Source organism: Nelumbo nucifera, chromosome 4, assembly GCF_055504915.1.
Source record: "Nelumbo nucifera cultivar China Antique chromosome 4, China Antique-T2T, whole genome shotgun sequence".
Taxonomy (NCBI): Eukaryota; Viridiplantae; Streptophyta; class Magnoliopsida; order Proteales; family Nelumbonaceae; genus Nelumbo; species Nelumbo nucifera.
In genome coordinates, this window is record NC_142652.1 from 8,500,623 (window position 1) to 8,516,748 (window position 16,126).

Consider the following 16,126-nt stretch of genomic DNA (forward strand, 5'->3'; position numbering starts at 1 on the left):
TTATTGTTTTAGGATGGTCTTTTACCTTCTTTACTAATTTAGTGTTCCAGTAGTTCTTGATTTCATTGTCTGTTCATCCTGGAAGCCTCCTTGCTATCAGCGACCATCTGCACATTATAACACAACCAGTTGCTCCTCACACCGTTCAGAAGATTATTATGGCAATTAAACGGATTTCAAAGAATAAAACGCCCTAGTTGAGCTGATCTGGAGGTTGTGATCATCGTCATCCCTCATCGCATGACAGGAACCCGAACTTGTGAACCATTCCTCATAATGCCCACTCCACCCTGCATGCTACTACGAATCTCAATCTGGGCAGGACAGACCGAGAACTGCGGGCAGCTCTCATCCCTTGTGACATCAGAGCAGGATGTGGCAGAGCCACCTGCAGTCCCAGTGTCCGACCGAAGAACTTCAGATTCCGATTGATTTCCACCCTGTTGTAGAGAAGCAGTCTGAGACATCATGGCCACCCTACAGTAGGCTTGGCTCCACTCTCCCTCATTTAAAATATTCATATTAATTAATAAATAATTAAATACGATTAATATTTAATCCCACCTATATCAAAGAGTATTAAATAGTGTTATTATCAAAAGTTAAGGAATACAGTTAGTAAATTAGCAAAAATTAAATATTTTTATTAGTACAGTTAGTAAATTACCAGAAATTAATAAATATTGTTATTAACTAACTCATTAACAACACTTTATAAGAAATTAAAAAATCTTTAACTAATTTATATAAAATTGAGAAATATAATTAATACATATCAAAAAGTATAAAATTTTAGTTATTGTTATTATTATAATTAATAACCAAATACAAATGGGGAATAAAATATTATAATGTTAGAAAATAAAATTATTAATTAATTTATATTGAAAAATAAAAGATAAATTAGTGTAATTTTGTTAGTAAACTACCAAATAAAAATATATATTTAATAACAATTTAAAAAAATCAATAAATCCCCATAGTTACACAAATGTAATAAATTTTTCAAAAATTTTCATAAAACCACATTTTTGTACAATAACATTTTTGAAATTAAAAGATATAAAGTATTTGAAAATTTATTTAAAATGCATTAAATAATTATTGAAAATTATTAGAAAATTTTGGAAAATTTAGGAAATTTTATTACATTTGATAGATTTTGGAAAACCATTGAAAAATTATGTAATTTTCATCGCAAATTATTGAAAACTATTAAAGATAGATGACTATGGGAAATGGAAAACTATAATTTAAACAAATAATTACACAAATTATTAAGATAAATTAGTATAATATTGGAAAAAGAAAATTATTGGTTTGTTTATATTAGAAATTATAAGATAAATTAGTATAATTCTGTAAGTAAACCATTTAAAAAGAAAATAAATTATTTAATAAAAAATTAAATAAATTTTCAAAATTACACAAGTACAATAAATTTTCCAAAATTTTCATAAAATTAGATTTTTGAATATTAAAGACAATTTAGTATACTTTTAGAAATTTACCATGTGATTGATACTCAATATATCCTTTTGATCATTTCTATCATCAAATTGAATATTGGGTTCATGGGTTGACAGGGACAATGTTTTCATATCTGGATCAAACCAGTTGGTTAGACCGGAAAAATTGGGAATCGTACACCATTTCACCTCAAAACCGCACTTTTGTCCAAATACCATTTATTTGGTTAGCGAACCGCTAACCTAGGCAGCTAAACCATCAACCTAGACAACTGTTTTTGGCTTTTTTATGTTTTTCTAATTTTTTATTTTTTTTTTGTCAAAGTGAGTCATCCTTTCAGACCGAATAGTCAGACCATTCGACCCCAGAACAGTTCCCTATCCGGTCCAATTTTGAAAACCTTGGATGGGGATTGGGTGTCTTGCCTTGAGCCCGGCTTGGTGTGCAGCATGGCCTGGGCCAAGGTTCAGCCCATGGACCAACCCGACCCACGGCACGGCATGGGCCTGTGCGGGTTTGGGCCATGGGCCATGCCGAACCAATCCCCAAATTATCCTAGAGGAGGGAGGCACAACCTAGGATGCCTCGTGGGCCAGCATGACACGACTTGCACTTTGTGCGGGCCACATGCGGGTCGTGTCGTGTCGTCCCAGCATGACCCAATTTACACCTCTACTTGAACCCACCTAATACTGGGGACAGGGTAGGGAAATTCGAGGATTGTCCATTCTTGATGAGGAATGGGGTGCCTTGCCCCTGAACTCGCCCGACATTGAGTAGTGGTTACCTTGCCCTGAATCCGCGTGACACTGGGGACGGGGCAGGGATGGGGTAGAGTGTCTTGACTATGGGGAAAGTCAATGGATGGGGTGCCCTACCCTGAACTCACCCCATTGTCTTTCCTATATAATTGTTAATTATTAGTGGAATTAATAAAAATGTTAGCTTTTATAATTATTTTTATTTATTTAAAATTAATCAAAACTTCATTTAAAAATAAAAAAGAATAAAAATTATTAAATTACTACAAATTATTAATAAAACTAATTTTATTAAAAAATATTTGTTCACATTCAATTAACAATAATTATTTTTTATAAATCAACATTAAATGAAAAATAAAATTATTAAATCTTTTAGATTTTCCCGTGCATCGCACGGGTCCCTGCTAGTATATATTAAAGGAAGGTTTTCAGGTTACAACCCCCGCCATTCAGACATGTGGCTTCTTCAAATTTAAACATGGCATTTTCTGAAATGTTGTTGTTAAAGCCCACAACCCACTACCACCATTCAGACAACTGGCCTTTCCATTTTCTAGAAAGTTAGACAAATAGCAATTTCTGAGAAATTCCTGCTAAAGCCCACAACCCCCACCATTCAGACACATGGCTTTCTCATTTTTTTGGAAAGCTAGACACATGGCATTTTCTGAGAAGTTGCTGCTAAAGCCCACAACCCAATACCATCATTTTCAATCCATTCCTAAAAAATGCAAAAGTGGTAGTGATTGCAAGTTATCCACGTACATTCTATCAATCATAACAAAAGAAAATTATCCATATTCTAATAATTATTGAAAACCTATTTTTTGAAATAAATATTTCTTGAAATTTTAATTATTTAAAATATTAATAAATATAAATTTAACATCGCTGAATCCATAATGTAAATTTAACATTATTGATTCCCCGTACTTGGTATGGGGTCAATCACTAGTTGGAATAGAGTACACAATACCAAAAAAGAAGGTAGTGATTGCAAGAATGATGGTCATCGGATTTCCTCTTTCATGGAAGGTCTCTTTTGTGGAATGTAAGCTTTCGTTCGGATTCCAAAACAGAGCCATGGAGGGCAAGACAGAGAGAGCAAAAGAGAACTTCTTCCTCGAAGGTCACCAGAAAGGATAGGGAAACTTGTTTGTTCTCCTTCTCCCTTCGCAACAGCAGGGAAACTCAAAACAGTTTGTGAAGAGACTCGAAAGGCTGAGCTCTCTCGAAGAGACTCAAAACCCATGTTCCTTCTCCCTACAACAAGCAATTTGTGAAGTCTTGGCCAAAGCCTTGGCTTCGAAAGTCGAAAGGCATGCTCTGTTTAGATTCATCTACACGCACAAAATGTTTGCACATGAGACCACTAATCTACTCACACGATTTATTCCGTTTACTGAATGGAAAGCGCATCCATTCCGTAATGATATAGAGTAGATAGATAACCAAGCGAAACTTGTGATACACCAAATCAAAATCACTTGTGCTTAACTTAGCATCGGAGATCAGCATCTCATCTAGGTTGATTTCTCAAAGAAAAATAAAAAGAAAAGAAAAAAAGCATATGAGCATGCACTCAGGAATGAAACCAAATTGTTAATTGTGAATCTGTTGCATCTGTTGTATTGGAAATAAAGAGAGGATGCTGCCCAGAAGAAAAGGAAAACAAACCGAATTTCCGGAGAAGGGGAACAACCAATGTTTCGAAATATGAAAAATCAGGTCGACAATCAACCTAAAACGTTGAGCGTGATGATAAATATTAAATAATTTTAATATGAATGAGAAAAAATATGTAAATATTATAAAATAAAAATCCAGAATTCAACTGATCAAGTTATTAATGCTGACAATATTTCCTCTCAAAAAGAAACAACAGTAGTTAAGAACTCAAGATTTTGGTCGGAATTTCAATATCTTGTCCATTTATTTTTACCTAAAATTTGGGTCTTTTCGTGAACGAAGCAAATTTTTCTGCTTTTTGTTTGTCGTTGATTAGCTTTTTTTGATATCCAGCATTTGAGTCGGCGGTTACACACTCATGCATATCGGAACCCGAAAAATGGCGGGGCGGGAGAATGAGCATGAGCAGAGCGAAGCAACGCTGAAACTGACAGTTATCGGTGCAGAAGGCTTAAAGGGGATTCGATTTCTAGGAAGAATGAAATCGTTTACAGTCGCTTGGGTCGACCCACAAGTCAAGAGATCCACCAGAATCTTAAACAGTTCCTCCACGAGCCCCATTTGGAACGAGCAGCTCTCATTCCCCTTATCTTATCAAACCCTACAAAACCCTAATTCCCGCATCATGATCCAGGTCCTCTCGCCTTCGTTCCTAGTCCACAATCAGAAGGTCATTGGGTCCACGGTTCTCTCCCTCTCCCAGATCCAATACGAAGGAGAGCTATTTACTTTGCAGCTGTGGAGACCGTCAGGGAGGGCTCAGGGTTTGATTAGAGTATCCGCTTGCATCGAGCGTATCCCTGGAGCTGGAGGTTTGTATCCACTGCCACTGGTAGGTTGCGTTACGGGGATTCCTGTTGTTGACAACAATACAATATATTCGTTTGTTCCTGATCAAACGGCCCCGATGGAAATTGGATCCGTTCCTCCTGTTCCATCTGCACCGCCGATGCCGCCGGCTGGCGGTGATGTACGGAAGAATATTTTTATCGGTTTTCTCAGTGGAGCTGTTGCTGTTATATTGCTTGGACTTAGCGCTTCTATTGACAGCTGAGAGGGAGGGAGAGAGAGAGAGTGCGTGTGTTTCTATGTTCCTGTAATCATCATCTCTTCAGTTCGAGAAAGGATACTTCGATCTATTTCGTGTTTTCAGTTTATTTTGTTTCCATTTCCTGTGAAAAGGGAATATGGCATTATTCAAAGGGAACCCCTACCCCCTAGTAGGGCAGTAGCATCCAAGTTAAAGCAACTTGGATTGGATGTAGAAGCAATCGCACTCCCTTGACCATGGAAAATCCATGTTCTTTAGGGTTAGGGGGACAAGTCCTAATCACATCACATTTATGCAAATGTGGGCATGGCATCCAATTTTTTGAATTGAGGTAGAGGTGCTCTTAGTCCTACCGTACTGATCTCCAGAGACGACAGTGCCTACGTTAAAAGCCATGATGCATCAGGTTCAGGAATCAGGACCAGGCATGCCCACAGATACGTAAAAGCAAAACACGAAACATGTCATTAAGCCTTCCATTGCTTGAATGCCTTAAACTTTGCATTTTTTACTCCGGATTGAATCCATCGATACCATTATCAAGGTTGAGTTTCGAAGGAGTACAGGAGTACAAATACAAATATGTAGAGTGCAAAACCTTGTATTTTGTATGTATTTGCACTGTACATATTTGCATTTGTACTCCACGGTAACAGACTGCCTATCACAGAGCGTATCGAGCATGCTTGTAACAGGACTTTATTAGCATAGCATAGCAATGACTGGCAGATATAAACAAACAAGCTTTACTTTAGGCAAAGATTGATCGACTACTAATCCACCATTTCAAATGTTCCAACCACGGCAGTGTAACCATCTCCAGCAACAAAGAAGGGATGTAAGTCTCACAATGACAATGTGCATTAAAATTTTAATTAGGAGAGGGAGTCTAAGAAGACTACAGGCTGGTTGCCTCATCATGAGAGGAAAAAATTTGCAATTTTACACTGTATCAGGAGGTAACAATAAATTATGCAAGGTTTTTCTGGTATTGGATGCTTTTCGCCTGCCTTTCTCCAGTGCAAAACCCATAGAGGAGGAAAAGAGAGCAAAACAAAACAAAATGGAACAAAGAAAGGGTAAACATTATTCTGTTTGGTGTCAAAAAAGAACAAGAAAATCCAAGGAACCCACACCAACAGACTTCTCACCATCTCTCCCTAGATTTAGACCTGCCAAAATAACAAAACCAAACAATTGCAGACATCAGCATCTTGAAAATTGAAAACATCCGAAATCAATCCAAATGTAATAAGTAGGAAACATACAAACACCGACTCATCGCATGCAATTGATTCTCACATGGCATTCTTGTAGAAATATGCAATAAAAGAATTGTGGTTTTCTGTTCTGATTTTAATTTCAACTTTTTTTGGTAAGTCAATTCCAATTTAAGTGATCGAGCCCATGGAGAGAGGGGAAGAAAAGAAAGAAACAAACCTTCAAGTCCATAGAAAAAAATCAAGACAGAGACGCCCATCCCCACAAAATGGATGTATATGTAGGTTGACAAATAATCCTAGTTGCTCCACATACAGGAAGACAACTTTGAGCCCTTGTCAGCAAGGTTTGAAGTATCATTACGATACGTCCAATGCAGGGATACCACATGGCGTATCGTATTGGTTTTCAGGGTCACCCATACGGAAAATGATAGGGGTTGGGAGATATGAATGTTTTCAAATGTTAAAAGGTGATGTGAAAGAGCCCCTGTCAAATTATGAAACCAAACAATTAAAAAGTATATATCCGAGTTGTTGTCATGCTGTACCTGCCTATGTCCCTATTACCAAGGAAACCTCTTTCCCTTCCTCCCTGAAACCCTCTCCTGTCGTCTCCAGGCCTTATCCATACATCTCCAGTGCCACGGGATCTAGGTCTTTCCATGAATTCCATGCTTCTAGACTCCTCTGATAAACTAGATTGGGAGGGTGGCCTCTCAGGAAAGGAAGCAGACCTGCCTGATCCTGAGCCAGGCCTATCAACAACCTTTTGCCCAAACCGAATCTTGTCATCTAAATCACGAATAAGCAGTTCTAGGTCCCTCTCTTTGTGAAGTATCAATTCACGTAATGTAGTTTGCTCTCCTCCAGACGCTTCTTGCAGAGATTCCCCATTTGCATCAATAGCTACTTTCTCTAGCTCCTTCCTAAGGTGGTCAATCTCTTCTTTAAGCATCTTTTCTTCCTCTGTCTCAGGCCTGAACAAAATAGCTTTAGTTACAAATAGATGTTACGAAAAATCATTCATCCAGTTTATATGATATCCATGCATATTCAAACATACAAGCATTTGATGATAGACAAGCAGGTGACAGACTGACAGGGATAGAGTAAATCTACATTGAAGCATAGGCAATTAGGCAACACCTGGAAAAGGTTTGCATCCACAAAGTCAACTGATAAATTGGGTCATTAATTCTCATGAAAGAGAGTCGAAAAGGAAGGAGGGGGCCCTCACAGGCATATCCTAAGGAAGTTCACCATCCAAGAAGCCTTAATGGTCAATTTAGGTCATTAAGAAAGGCACAAAGATGTAGGACTTTTCTTAATGTACAATCAATTAGAAAGAAGAGGAGAATTCGTAGGAACCTGATCCCCAGTCCCCACATACTTGTTTCACCCTGTATGATTGGTCAATTATTGTATTTTTACCAAGATGTGTTCTTTATTAAAAAAATTAAGATGTCTCTAAATCACCACTATAATAAGAATTAATGAACTACTAGAGAGATTTAATGCAAGCTAAAAACACTTATGGATAAGGAAAAGCTAAACAGATTTGAACATGTAAACACAGAATAGATATTACCCTAGATGGACTGCATGATAGAATTATATTCTTGTACCCAACCTCAAATGGTTGGAATAAGGTGTCGATGATGGACATGAATACATGATGATATCAATGACAAAAACGATAACATCCTAAAGAATCTTTTCAAATATTTCAACACAAACTTGTAAAACATGGAAGAGACAATGCATAATAAACAAAAGCCAGCAAGAACAAATGAAATCACAATACGCCAACTTCTCAGGCTATTTTCACATTCGTGCTTTAAAGAGTTAATGAGTTTAATTTCTAATTATTTGCTCTTGGAATATAAAAAGTTTTTTTTTTATGAATGTCTTGGAATATAAAAAGTTACAGAAATAATAAACAAATAACAGATCTTAAAGCAACCAATTGTGACATATGCACCATTAACTACATCAAACTTTGATTTTGGCATTTACCCAAACTAATAATACAATAACCATTTAAGATATTTCAGCTTCTACATGAGAATGTTGATTCAGGTCTGACAGCAACCACTCTATGAAAGAAAATGACAAAGGCTAGCTCTACATCCAGTCCATCCCCTCCCAAGACCCCAGATAGTTAGGACCAGCATTGGGTCATGCCCCTTTACTGGAATTATTACATATTGTTCTCACAATTTCATCAAAAAGCCTTAACTTATGTTACTTAAAATCTTCTCCGTCATCAAAAAGCTTTTCAACAACTTTTTCTTTTTTTTTTTTGGCAACTATTCAAGGGATTCATATTGTTTTTGATATCCCCCATAAATAATATTAGTCCCAAAAGAATTTGAAAGAGGAAGAGTCCATGGATCGTTTATGTATTCATTGCTCCTTGACTTGTAGAGTTTGGTCACACTTCTTTCATGCAATGGGCATTTACTGGGTGATGCCAAGATCGATTCAGGAACTACACAGCTTCGTATATTCTGGGTCTTTCCAAAAGAGGAAAAATCATTTGGAGGACCACTCCAGCTGCAGTGATCAGCTCGGATTGGTCTGAGAGGAATAACAGAGTTTTTAGTGATCTTTGTAAAAGTTCTGATGAGTTGATCAATAGTATTGTGGCTAAACTAGCTTCTTGGTTATCAGTTGTTCCTGAGTTTAGAAATCAGAATATGTTCCTGATTCTAAATTCAGTTAGTTTATGGGACATCTGATGCTGGGGGAGGCAGTCTTGTTTGCTCCTTCATGTGTATGTATTTCTTCAGAATTAATATTACATTACCTTTTTTTCAATATATATTAGTCCCAAAAGAAAGAAAGGCAAAATAGCCCAGGGGTAAGCCCCAAAAATCAAATACAAATCCTATCAATAAACAGCCTCTCTTGCAAGAGAGTCAGCAGGAGAATTGCTAACGTGAACACCTCAACAAATAAGGCATTCAAGTTGTTTGACAAAGCCTTGGATTCCCAAATGAAGCATCCCAATTTCCATGGAACCACTGCTCCAATCTTCATCCATTGAAATTGCTATTTGTCAATTTCTCTCCACCTCTAGCTTAGAAAAACCCATAGAAGGAACCTAATCTTTAGCCCCCCTTAGCTAGCAGTGAATGAAGCTCAATCTTTATTAAGTCACTTGGCCAAATAGGACATAAATAGACCAGCAGAACACCACCCTGATCATTCCTATATGATCCAAATATCCAATACCTGAATTGTACAGGCTTCTAAAGCACAAGTTTTATCTGTAGTTCCATACATGATTGAGTGGAAGAGATCAATGCTGAACTCTAAAACCTCTTATTATTGATGATGAGGCCACTGATTTCCAGTTCCTGATAATAACATCCGATGAGGTGTACATCATAAAGACATCTGTAGTCCATACCTGATGAGCCACTTAAATAGAAATAGTCTAAATCAAATAAAGGCATCCACAGTTTGCTCCTTGCAAGTGAAGATTCTTTATGCTCCTTGCACACAAACCAAATAGAAGCCCATGTGCATCTCCATAGGTCTTGCCACTCTTTTCTAGGAGAAGAATGAAGGTCAAAACAAAATTTCAATGTTCCAGAAAAGGCATCTAGGTGAACCCAAATAAGAAGAAAAATGCTCCCAATACCAGTCACAAATAGCAGGAAATTAGCAAGTCAAATGTGATTTCACAACTTGCCTTAGATAATGACCAGATGAGGACAAAGGTACCAATTACTACAATGTTGAAGAAATCAAAGGTATTAATCCTTTGACATTAGGGGGAACAGGGCAAAACCAAATAGACTTGTATGGAAAATCCAAGGGAGCAAGGGCTGAATGAATGAGAACATCAAAATAAAATAAAAGAAAAAGAAAAAGAGGCACACAATAATGAACCATAGGAGTCCACAGCCCACAACCTACCATGATCCAAGATGGAATAGAAGCACCTTCTTGGGAATCAACCAGTGACAAGGCATCAATTGATTCATGATCCCTCTCAAGCCTTTCCAAAACCAAGAACCCAAGAAAGACCAGTAAAAGAACTAGAAACATTAGGAGGCAAATCAACTTACAAGTTTGGTTCCTATTTAAATAGCATGGAATATTTTGCCGCTTCACTAAGAAGCCATACTAAATAAATGGAAAAAAAAATTCTAGTTAAAACTAGACAAAATTATTCAAAAAAGAAAACCAGAAACTTAATAGGGATATTTAGATAAGCTTAACATCTGATGTAATAAATGCTTAGTGACAGTCACAATTTTTGCTTTTTATCTATCTTTCTTCTTTACTATGATGATCATGCATGTATGAAGGTAGATTGATGGCCTCATACTCAGAAGCAATTTGTCATGGAGACTATTTGAGGGCAGAAATACTTGCTCTTCAGCAAAGATTGCGGATTGCAAAACCACTTGGCTTCAGAAATCTTGAGGTTGAAGGTGATTCCTTGTTAGTTGTAAATTGGATGCAACTGGACAGCTTAGGTCTGTGGAATCACAAACTGGCTATGAGAGGAGTGAGGTACCTAACAATATGAATTGGGAGTCAGCTTCAAATGGGTTAGAAGATCAGCTAATGGCCTGGATGATAGTCTTGCTAAACAAGGGATTAATAGGGTTTAGTTGTTGTCATGGTTTTTGAACTGTCGTTGACCTGGACGGTCGGACCATTCGGCCTGGGAACCATTCAGGCAACTGGTTCCGTTTTCCCCAAACCCGGTCCCTGGCCAAAAACCGTTGAATCAGTCAACGACCCATTGACCCGAGCGGTCAAACCGTCAACCCGTCGACCCGTTCAATGGTTTTTGGCCTTTTTATTTGTAATTATTTTTTTAACTTTTTTGTCAGAATGGACCGTCCATTCGAACCGGACAGTGGAACCGTCAACCTGGAAACCAGCGGCCAGACCAGTTACGTTTCCGGGTAGTTTTTTAAAACCATGGTTGTTGTGGCTTCCTTGTAATGTATCCTTGCATCTAAAGGGCTGTATTGCTCTCTTGTATCTCTTTTTGAGTGATTTAATAAAACTATCTGTTACTGATAAAAAATGATCACGCATGTAAAGTATAAAAGTGCCTGCCAGCTGTATGAATGCATCAATCGCCCCAAGAGGCCAAAATCCAAATAAAGAGTTAGCCCTAGCCAAGTAATCCAAACCATGAAGATACAATGAGTACACCAATGAAGCCAATTATTTAATAAGAAATTGGGGATTCTAGAAAGAGAAAGAAGCAATAGAAGATTAGGAAAATAATGCATTGTGAAGTGTTAAAAGAATCATTGTATATATTCCATGTTGAGGGGGGGGACCAGTAACATCAAATAGAATTTCTGTGGTTTATTGGATAAATGAACTTTTTTTTTTGATCCATAACAGTGAATTTCATTGAGTTGAAGATGTAAGTACAAAAACAGAAAAAACAAGACAGTCACTGGCTGACAATGTCACACTATAACATAAGTAAACAGTTATACATTAAAACTTGCTCTGGCATTTCTCATTCTAACTCATTCTTGTTGATTCCCATCCTTGCTAAATTATCTATGCAACTGTTGACAGAACTGTGAATACATCTGAACAAACAATTCATATTGGATGATAAAACCAGTGCTTTTCCGATGAGAGATGAAATCTCTTAGGCCCCAAAAACCCTCAGCATTAATTGCAGCCAGTTTACAACTACCCGAGTCACCTTCAAGCACAAGCCCATTCCTTTCCAATGCCATATACTATCTTCTGCCCTTGTAGAAATTCTAACAGTTAACCCTCACAAAGTTGTCCACCCCAACCAGACCCAAAGGACTCATTAAAACATTACCATCATGGCCTCTAATAAACGAAATTTTATTTCATAGCTCAACATATATTCAGAGCTCCTTTTTTCTCAGAAAACCATTGCTTGTGTTGTCACTGGCAGAGTAACAAATGCCTCAAATTAAATACTTCTTTATCAGTAACTAAAAAAAATTGGGTCAATTAGCCAATAGTAGTTTTTTGATGGTAAGGTATTGACTTCACTTTTTGGTTGAGAAACAGGAAAGAGATAAACATTATGTTGGGGTAACCTAGCCCCTTGTCATCAAATACTATGAATAAAACCCACTGGAAAGACATTGAACTAATCTCCATGTACAACCCTTGCCATGAAGTTTGCCACTTAATTGTATATCAAGAAAAGGGGCGGCATCCCATATAGTGGTCAAAATCATTAAGATGGATTTAAAATGATATCACTACTATCCACTGTCATCCAAGAAGAGTTACTCAATCGCAAGTAAAACAAGTTTACACCAAACTGTTCACAACAAATTGACATGAGCAGAGATTTCAATCCAATGTACTCAAAAATCCCCACTACACTGCAAATTGTTGACACTCATGTAAGAATAAGAGATAAGAGGATGACACCAAGCTCTCCACCACAAAATTCCAAGAACACTAATCAAGTAGTCCTGTCTGTAAGTGACAAACTAACTTGTTGTCAAGGAAATTGCATCAAGCTTAAATTTCGTCAATGGAAATTACATGGTAATCTATCAAGATTTCTAATTTCAAAGGCCTTTTTTACCACATCCCCGTAGTCCCATTTGACAAATTATTTGCATAGCTTCCATCTTAAAAGTTAAACCACACAGCAACTGGCCACCAAACGAATATCAAGGATTCACCATCCACATCAATTATTGTGATTTCGCATCCTAAGAATCACTGGGTATGTTTATTCAGGACCCCTATGGATATTATGAAGATTGTTGCATCTTATTTTCACTCTTAGTCGCACTAATAAGTAATTTATTCTGCAACAACAAACAATCAACTGCTGAAGTGGTCTTAAAAGTTGTACCATAAAATTGACTAAACACATTTATATATTAATAGCGAAGGAGAATGAAAGAAGAAGACGGAAAGCTCCACCTCCCAAGAGCCAAAAGCAGGGCAGATATGCTAGCCAAGAGATGTTATTTCGGTAGGCATTTATAAGTTGTCAAATGATTGACCATGCAGCAAGAAAAAACATATATGTCCACACAAATAACACTCCGTGGAGATAAAACTCAAAAGAACAGAATGCGCTCCTAGATAAGGAAAGAATAAGAACCTGTCAACACCACGATGCTCCAACTCTAAGTCAATCTTTCGCCAATCTTTCCCTTTCTCTTCCAATAAAACTTCTCGGGGCTTGGCATCTCCAAAAGGATTAATCTTTGGCCGAGTTTTTGGTGCTCCCTCCGGTGCCTGCGCGGCAGGGCTCTCTGGACGGCTCGATTGTGCACTTGAAGGCCTACTAGAATGAGAACTTGTCGGCTGACTCGCCTTCCGGCTGTCAATCTCCAAATCTAACTTCCTCCAGTCCATTCCTTTCTCAGCTAAAACCTCCTCTCTTGGGCGTGCGACACCGAATGGGTTGGATCTATTCGTTCTCACAGGTTCATTGGGAGCTACATCGCCCTTTGGCGGATCCAAAACAAGCCGCGGTCGCTCACGATCCCCGTCACGCAATCCTCCCCTGCCCCACCGATCTGAATCCGGAGTGGAATCCCTGAAACCTGAACCAAAAGATGTAGATCTAGCAGGAAGTGGCTTTTTACCAATAGTCCAGTTATCAGCTTCGTCAGCCCTAGAACCACCACTTCCGGTACCAAGAGAGCCATACCGATCACGATCATGTCGTCCAGAATCCGCGGAAGAAAGGGGGAGCGGTTTCTTTGCCGCTGCCCAATTATCGACCTCGTCAGCTCTAGAAGGCTGATCGAAATCAGGAGTCCTAGGTGGGGGAGCCCTCCGTTCGTCGTCAAAACCCCCATAAGATCTCCGACCGCCACCACCACCCCAAGAGCCATCAGTGTCGTCGCCTCTGTCCCGCAAGCGTCCCGGAGGAGGCCCGGTACGGCCATAAGATCGAAATCCACCTCCAAGACGACCGTATTCCATCTCTTCGGGAGTCCTTTCTTTGGGTCCAGTAGGCAAGCGGAGCATCTCATCGGCAGTTAAACCCTTGGGCTCCAGAGAAGAATCCCGACGGGAAGCTCCTCCGACACCGACGTAAGTGCCAGTGGTGAACTCAGACAAGGTCATCTTCTTCTTCTTGGGTTTGGTAGCGGCGGCTTCCTTAAGACTGGGAAAATTCTGGGATTCAACAGCGCCGGCGGCAAGTTTGGAATTGGCATCGGCGGCAGCACTCTCGCGCTCTTCGGCCTCGGCACGTTCGGCATCGGCAGCCCAAGCACCGATTCCACCCCAAGGTTTGGACATATTTGTTGTTGGGTGAGGTTGTTAATGCAGAAGAGATCTGAAAGCAGTAGGTAGAAACGCACAGAGAATCAGAAGCCTAACTTTTGCTTTGTAGCGTTGCTTCTCTTTACTATGCTATGGTAATGGTAATGGTAATGGTAATGGTAACAGACTAACAGACAAAGACAGGGCTCCTCCAGCGGAGCCGAGCTCAGCTCCGGTGACATGCGACAAAACGAGAGGGTTGGAGGGTAGTAATGTGTGATATACTGATATTGATATCCTTCTCTGTGTTGGTGTGTATAATTTAGAGCTGCGAATTGGACCGGACTGTGCCGGCCGCGATATGGACCGTCCCGAGGCCCGGCCCATACCCTGGTCCGTGTGGTGCTTGGGTTCGGCCCATATTATTTTATTTCAATTCAAAAATAATTGTATATATCAAAATTTCAAGATTTTTTATCTATCTTGTTAGTTTATTTTAATTTTTTAAAAAAGCATTTATGCTGTCCACAGAATGGGCCCACTGGGTTTGTGGTGTGGGGCCATGCCGGGCTTCCCATTTGAGTGATTATGGACTAAACAAGCACCCAAACCCCTCGTACGGCCCGTTACAGTAAGGGTGGGTGGCCCACAAAAGTGGGCTATTGTTACACCTCTAATATAATTTATTTGTCCGTAAATATTACACCTCTAATATAATTTACACCCGGGCTTCCCATTTGTTATTTAGGGTTGGTTTGATTTGCAGTGAAATCGGAATCGGATACCAACTATTTGCTTGAGCGGAATGGGAATTCCATTTCCATTTTCATTCGAGGGAATGGCCATTCCCTACTATCTTTTTTTTGGAAATAAAATTCCTTTTTTACTATTTTAATTTTCATTTTTATTCTTCACTGAATCAAACAGATTATGAGAATAAACCATAAAAGACTTCAATTCCGATTCTAACTACAAACCAATCGGACCATTAAATTTAAAATAAAAAATAAAATATTAACTTACATTACAACATTGTAGTTATAGAATGAAAACCATATAAGTACTCAAGCCTTAATTTCAAGGAGGCGTATTCAATTACTTGTCATCCAATAAGGCTAGGGTTAAGCAAAGATATGCTTATGCTTATGCTTATTATAATTTAATTTAATAATTTATACGTCCGTCCACGACCACGACCAGAAAGTAGAAACGATACTCTTTTCTCCTCCGCTCCTCAACTCGAGAGTGAATAGAAGATGCCAAGTGGGGGTGGTGGAGCTGGTGGAAGTGAATGGAACCCACCAACACCAAGGGGATATGACGGATCATGGCATGGGTCATGGATGGTCCAAACCACTGCCCTTTTCATCCATATTAATGGTCTCCCATTCTGAGGCAAGGAAACCTAAAGAAATAAAAACAAAAACAGAGATCCAAGTATACTTGCTCACCCTCGTATGGAAGGATAGGGGTGTAAGTCGGGCGGGTTGGGCCTACTTTATGGTCAATCCGAGTTCAATTCTAAAATTTGAACTTAAAGACCGAGTCTGAGATCAAGTCCGATTTTTTTAATTTGAGCCTAGCTTATAATATGTTGTATTTAGATTGGGCTCAAGCTTGGACCGTGCTCAAGTTGATCAATAATTTCATTATGAAATTATACATATATGTATATTTATGCAAATATGTATACATATATTTAT

General features: G+C 38.6%; 1 protein-coding gene and 1 long non-coding RNA gene across 2 annotated transcripts; one reads left to right on the forward strand and one right to left on the reverse strand.

The window, feature by feature from the left end:
• Nucleotides 1-3,130: 3,130 nt before the first annotated feature.
• On the forward strand, nucleotides 3,131-5,080 carry LOC104591520 (uncharacterized). Its single transcript, XR_016085629.1, has 2 exons — nucleotides 3,131-3,962; nucleotides 4,257-5,080. It is a non-coding gene; the product is annotated as an uncharacterized LOC104591520 (long non-coding RNA).
• A 733-nt stretch (nucleotides 5,081-5,813) lies between these two features.
• On the reverse strand, nucleotides 5,814-14,729 carry LOC104591519 (eukaryotic translation initiation factor 4B2). The gene is made up of 3 exons (XM_010250376.3): nucleotides 13,306-14,729; nucleotides 6,746-7,174; nucleotides 5,814-6,146 (listed from the first exon to the last, which is right to left on the reverse strand). The coding sequence occupies exons 1-3, from the start codon at nucleotides 14,457-14,459 to the stop codon at nucleotides 6,122-6,124; spliced, it is 1,608 nt and encodes a 535-aa protein (XP_010248678.1). The 5' UTR covers nucleotides 14,460-14,729; the 3' UTR covers nucleotides 5,814-6,121.
• Nucleotides 14,730-16,126: the final 1,397 nt, after the last annotated feature.

What these genes read in the sequence shown, in the direction of transcription:
- LOC104591519 (XM_010250376.3), bottom strand. Translation starts at nt 14,459, where the DNA reads ATGTCCAAACCTTGGGGTGGAATCGGTGCTTGGGCTGCCGATGCCGAA. An exon ending in GAGCATCGTGGTGTTGACAG is followed by an intron (nt 7,175 to 13,305) that starts GTTCTTATTCTT and finishes TATTTTGTTCAG; the next exon opens with GCCTGAGACAGAGGAAGAAA. An exon ending in GGTAATAGGGACATAGGCAG is followed by an intron (nt 6,147 to 6,745) that starts GTACAGCATGAC and finishes TTATTTTGGCAG; the next exon opens with GTCTAAATCTAGGGAGAGAT.